The sequence below is a fragment of the Cyprinus carpio genome, chromosome A18 (genome assembly GCF_018340385.1).
Source record: "Cyprinus carpio isolate SPL01 chromosome A18, ASM1834038v1, whole genome shotgun sequence".
NCBI classification, from domain to species: domain Eukaryota; kingdom Metazoa; phylum Chordata; class Actinopteri; order Cypriniformes; family Cyprinidae; genus Cyprinus; species Cyprinus carpio.
The window spans coordinates 14,727,321-14,733,320 of record NC_056589.1 but is presented as its reverse complement, the minus strand read 5'-3'; the positions used below and the strand labels follow the sequence as shown (position 1 = coordinate 14,733,320).

General features: G+C 36.1%; 1 protein-coding gene across 4 annotated transcripts in view; it reads right to left on the bottom strand.

The window, feature by feature from the left end:
- Positions 1-230: 230 nt before the first annotated feature.
- Positions 231-6,000, bottom strand: part of LOC109078033 (galaxin-like) — a 53,189-nt gene continuing 47,419 nt past the window's right edge. For all 4 annotated transcript variants that reach the window (XM_042775080.1, XM_042775079.1, XM_042775076.1 and 1 more), the window contains exons 8-12: positions 5,378-5,397; positions 5,067-5,155; positions 4,666-4,886; positions 1,561-1,922; positions 231-1,400 (exon numbers count right to left, since the gene is read on the bottom strand). In XM_042775080.1, coding sequence (XP_042631014.1) covers positions 1,123-1,400; positions 1,561-1,922; positions 4,666-4,886; positions 5,067-5,155; positions 5,378-5,397 — 970 coding nt within the window. In that variant the 3' untranslated portion in view covers positions 231-1,122. The remainder of the gene's footprint in view (positions 1,401-1,560; positions 1,923-4,665; positions 4,887-5,066; positions 5,156-5,377; positions 5,398-6,000) is intronic.

The following is a 6,000-nucleotide window of genomic DNA, read 5'->3' as shown; positions in this document are numbered from 1 at the left end:
TATTTTAAAGTCATGATAAAAAAATATGCATAGTTTTGTGCTGCTTAAAATTTTTTATTTAGAAATAACAGACTATTAATATATAGCCAATTCAATGAAAGAAATAATATTAAAAATAAATGCATAGCTACATCAAGCATATATATATATATATATATATATATATATATATATATATATATATATATATTTTATATATATCACATATCCATAGTTTTTTTGCAATATCCAATACCATAATACAACTTGAACAAGTAAACTTTCTTCACACAACATTTAACATGAAAGGTGTGTTCAAAGTTGTATAGAGGAGACATGGAAACTGAACACTATGTAAGAGTTTGGAGAAGTTTAAAACTCCCAAACCACTACATGTATTAGACAGACAGATGAGATGAGACAGACAGATAAGGGACATTTCATCTTAACACTTAACATCTTGTTGTATGATTGTCTCTAAATTAAGTCTATTAATTTAAGTCTAAATTAAGTAAATTTAGAATACATTTCAGGTCAAATTTAATGAATGAGGATTACTGTTCGACAAGTAGTAACAAACCTGTAAATTGGTCAAAAATAAAAATAAAAAATAACAACAACAATTAAATGAAAAATAATAATAATAATAAAAATAAATGCATAGCTACATCAAGCTTATATTTGAGCTGTTGTTATATTAACATCTTAAAATATAAAAAAAACATATGAAATAACCTCTGTCTTCAAGGATTAGGATAAAAGCCATTAATTTCTTTTGTAAAAAAATTACTTTTAAGAGAACTCAATAACTGATTCCATTTCTCTTTTTAAAATTTGTATATTAACAAACCTTAAAATTTACCTGACTGAATAAATAGATGCATCACTCCCAACAGGATCGATATATTATTGAGATTAATTAAAAATATCCAGTGAGGCAAAAAAGCACAGATATACAACATGTGAGGCATCTGCCATAATGCTGCGTACAGTAACAGACTTCTCTTAAAAGGGTAAACTTGTCTTAAGGGTCATTTAGCATTAATGATGGATACAAATTCTCTTCAGGACAAAAATCTTATGACAACCTGCATGAATTTGCTTCAAAATTATGGGAAATATTGTAGACCTCAATCCATATTTTTATCCCTTTTTATGGTAACATACAGCATATAACAGTTGCATGTCAGAGGTTAGGTCAACAGGGTGAGAGAGAAGCTTGTACTTCCTATCATGGTTTTCCTCCCAAAGGTAGGTCATGCCGCTCTCTGTGGCAGGAGAGCTGCAGTGATCCAGGGACACATGAAGCCATGGGTCTTTGATGACCTTTTCTGATTTCATGTTGACCTGCCACACAACTTTCAACACCACATGACGCTGATCATTTTCAAGTGCCAAACTCTCCACTTTGCCAAAGAACACTAGAAATACACACACACACACACACACACACACATACACACACACACACACACACACACACACACACAAGAGACAAGATAATTTGGTCAATGTACAAAGAAACAAACAAAAAAGTTTAGTATTTTAGGTTGCACCACAATAAATGTTCAAGAACATTACTTGTTTTATTGCACATTTCAGGGATCAGGTCCATTAGTGGTTTAAGCCTGTATTCTGCAGGAGAGCTGTCAGGCTTTGGTGTTGGTTTGAGATGTTCAGCACAGCAGCTCCACAGGGATGTGTTGTAGTAGTAATGCCCACAGCAACGGTGGTTTGGTTTGGTGTCATAAATTATAGCATTGGTTGAGGATGAACAACAAATCTGATTGTTATTATATTCCAGCAGATGGTTTCCACAGCACTCTGCTTCCCCACTTAAACGTGTTAGGTTGTAGAGATGACCTGAGCAGCATCTCAACAACTGGTTGTGGAGGTCATAGACTTCTGAACCACAACAATAATTGCCATTCGTTTTGTTGTGGCTAAATAGAAAAAGAAAAAAAAAATGATTTGAAAGAAAAGTAATTCACATGGTTTTAAAATAATTTTATGGGTTTATGGGGTGGCCTTAGATGGTTTTAAAATAATTTTATGGGTTTATGGGGTGGCCTGGATGACAGAGACGGTTCTAATGCTTTCCAGACAAAGCCTTGTTTTCAAGACAGCATTGGTAGAGACATGCATGAAATCAGGTTATAGGCCAAACATCTATTTTTTTAATGGTTTTGCCTAAATGTACTAGATTTTCAGAGATTCACACAGGTACTGCTATTTGGTCACTGACCTGAGACAGGAGCAGGAGCATGCAGAGAAAGACACTGTATAAAAGTTTTCCTGTAAAGAAATTATCCATACTTTCAACAAATGTTTTTCTACATAAAGTAGGTCGCCCCCTCATGGTGGATGTAATGGTTAAAATGACCTCCTTATACCTTCTTATCAATCATCTGGAACTATGTCATTTTCCAAATTTAAGGTTATTTAAAAGTAGCTGTGCTATCCATTTAGTACTGTAGATAGCCCATGAGGATGTCAAGTGCACGGCCTGGCCAATACTACTAACTTTTGTTAACAAAAAAAAAAGTGTTGTGACATGTAGCCAAGTATGCAGGGCCAGATTAAGCACATCTAAGCTGTGTTTCCACTGTCAGGCCAAAAGCGAGGGTGCTAGTGTGTGTCAGGGCCAGTTGAGTTTCCACTCTCACTTCTGGGGCTTCCCAGGGCCAACGGCCAGTGATTTTCGGCCCACCAAATACCTTGTGCCAAAGCGGGCCAAGAGGGGCTAGAGGAATGATCATGAACAAAGGCTGAGTTTATCCAGGTTAGAGATGGTCAGCACCGCTGTTCATTTCCCATGTTTTCATATCAAGCAATCAACTAGTATCAACATTTAAGGCATTTAAAACAATTTTAATGGCAAAACTCACTTTCAGACACCAGCAACTGTCCAAATTAACTTACGAATGCAACGTGATCGGAATTCTGATCACCGTATGAGGCAGAAATGTATTATATGTGATGCCTAAGGCTGCATGCGAACAATCGCTATAATAAGAACACGTTATGCTAATGAAAATACCAGAGATCACTTAAAAAACTTAGACAAATCATATACGATTATAATCATGTATTTATTTGGTTTTAATATTTATGCCTCTTCCTCTTCGTGTCTTTGTTTATAACCGACTTCTATATCCGCATATGTCATACATTTCATACACTCTGTGTAACTTCTGTCTGTGAGATCCCTCTGTTGCTTTGGTTGAAAGGATAACAGTACAGTGAAACAGGATGGCAGTCAAACCTCCTCAGATTATATGCATTGAGGAAAATTAATGTAAATGCTCATTCTTTTTTAAATAAATTTGACCGAAGCATACAATAGTTTATCAGTATGTTTCTGTAGTGTTATATGTATACGCATTTGGAATTAAAAGCCCTAATGGAGTTGTTTTGTGCATTCTTGCCTTCACAAATAAATGGAGCTGCTGTGATTGAACAAGTATGTGTTCTCTTTTAATGTGAAATAATGATAAATACTTTGATTAAGCATGATCACACAAAATAATAAATGACTATTTTTATCGTAAATCATATAAAATATTGATGCTGAAGTTTTAAGTCTTTATGTAAGGACCAAATGTCGGTTTCGGTTAAGTTTTCATTAATTTCCCCCTTTGTGGTGAAATGCTGGTGTTGTGTGATGTTTGCTTTAGAGAGGCATGTTAAGGGCAGGCTTTACAGTAGCGCTTGTCCAACAGTGGAAACACGGCTTGATTTTGGGCTCGCGCCTTGAGGTGCAAGGCCATTGGCCCTGCCCAGCTCGTTGTTAGCCCTGGCAGCACTGGCCCGACAGTGGAACGCTACTGTGATTCTTGAATCCTTGAATTAACTGTAGTATTAGTAAGATCATGAATCGGGTAAAAACCATGCTCCTCATTACCATGGTTTTATGGTTTCTACTGTGTTAGTAACTGCATGGTAAATAGTTGTGCTGTGTGGATTGAAATGCTTGTATTTACCCATTTTACCTCAACACTTCAGTTTACATGATCAGAGCCATTTCATCTCGTTTAATCTTTTTAATCTGGCTAGCTAAAGAGCCTTTATTGTTCACACATACAGTAATGTTATAAGTGTTGTGTGTCAAATGGATAAAGCGTTGGTTATCACTTCAATAAAGCAACAAATGCAGCATGCTGCACGGTTTAATCAAGTAGTGCCATTTCATTGGCTTTTGGTGTATGTTTCCCATGAGCTTCAATAAAGCCGTGGCGATTAAAAGATAGCAACACTAGTGTAAATGAGTACAAAGACATTTATATCGCTCATACCTTTTGGACAATAATAGTACAGACACTGGAAAGGAAGAATGCATGTGTTGAGCACCTGTTGAGGGCTAACGTATGCATAAAAACAAAAACAAATTATACTTTGGGCTTAATAACAGTGCCAAATGTGGGGGCATGGTGGGTTTTGGCAATTGGTTCAGTAAGAAAAGTTTGGGTGCACCCAATAGCCAATTAATCAAGGTCTACTTTTCCTTTCCTCCACAGCCAATCACAGGCCTCCTCCATTCTTTGGGCCCTGGGACTTCAGCCCTGCCTAGCCCTTATGTTAATAAGGCGCTGCAAGTATGTTGTCCCATACTCTGAAATTGTGCTCTGCATTTATCCCATCCAAGTGCACACACACACAAATCAAAGTTTGTACTTGTGGACCTACCTGTGTCCGTTACAGCAAATATGTGTGCGAGGATTGAAGGTTTGTCCTCCACAGCAGTGCTCACCAAGACGGGGGCGAGCAGACATTTGGCAAATAGTGTTTGGTGGAGCATATATAACACCTCCAACACACTCTGACTGCTCAGGCACATTGAGATGAAGGATTCCATTACAGCACAGCACATTGTCATCTGACAGAGTGTAAACATCTTTGCCACAGCACTAGGAGACACATGTAAACATAGTAGGTTATTGTATGCATAGTTTTTGAATACTGTATACTGCAAGTTCTCAAAAAACTTCATAAGCACATTTTACTGAAAATCATAGTGTTCATAGAAATCTAAAATTTATTGGAATTTCTATTCCTGCAGTGCAAAGCTTTAGGTCAAAAAGCAATACCTTAGTAAGTGCTGATGCCTTCTTATACAGATTCCCTGAGCAACATATTTTTTCCTGGGGATTGTAAGGTTCAGACCCACACTTCAATTCTAGAACAGAATGAATAAGAGTGTGAGACTTTTACTATAATAACCATACTATCACCATGATTTCCAATAATTACCAGAACGATTTAAGTTGGACACCTGAAAAATGTCAGGTTAAGCAGGTATGAACTGAAAAAACTATCAAAGGATACTGAAACTAACTAGATCACTGTCCAATCAAAAGAGATAACTTTTAGTATACAATGAGGATTCAAAGTGCTTTACCTGAGACTTTGGGGAGTGTGCTTGAAATTTCCAATCACACATAAAAACAAACAAACAGAAAATGATATTATTATTATCTCCAAATTATTATTAAATAGACCTCCACTGTAAGGGTATGCATATATATATATATATATATATATATATATATATATATATATATATATATATATATATATATATATACAGTCTTGGCCAAAAGTTTTGAGAATTACATAAATATTGGAAATTGGAAAAGTTGCTGCTTAAGTTTTTTATAATAGCAATTTGCATATACTCCAGAATGTTATGAAGAGTGATCAGATGAATTGCATAGTCCTTCTTTGCCATGAAAATGAACTTAATCCCAAAAAAAACCATTTCCACTGCATTTCATTGCTGTCATTAAAGGACCTGCTGAGATCATTTCAGTAATCATCTTGTTAACTCAGGTGAGAATGTTGATGAGCACAAGGCTGGTGATCATTATGTCAGGCTGATTGGGTTAGAATGGCAGACTTGACATGTTAAAAGGAGGGTGATGCTTGAAATCATTGTTCTTCCATTGTTAACCATGGTTACCTGCAAAGAAACGCGTGTAGCCATCATTGCGTTGCATAAAAATGGCTTCACAGGCAAGGATA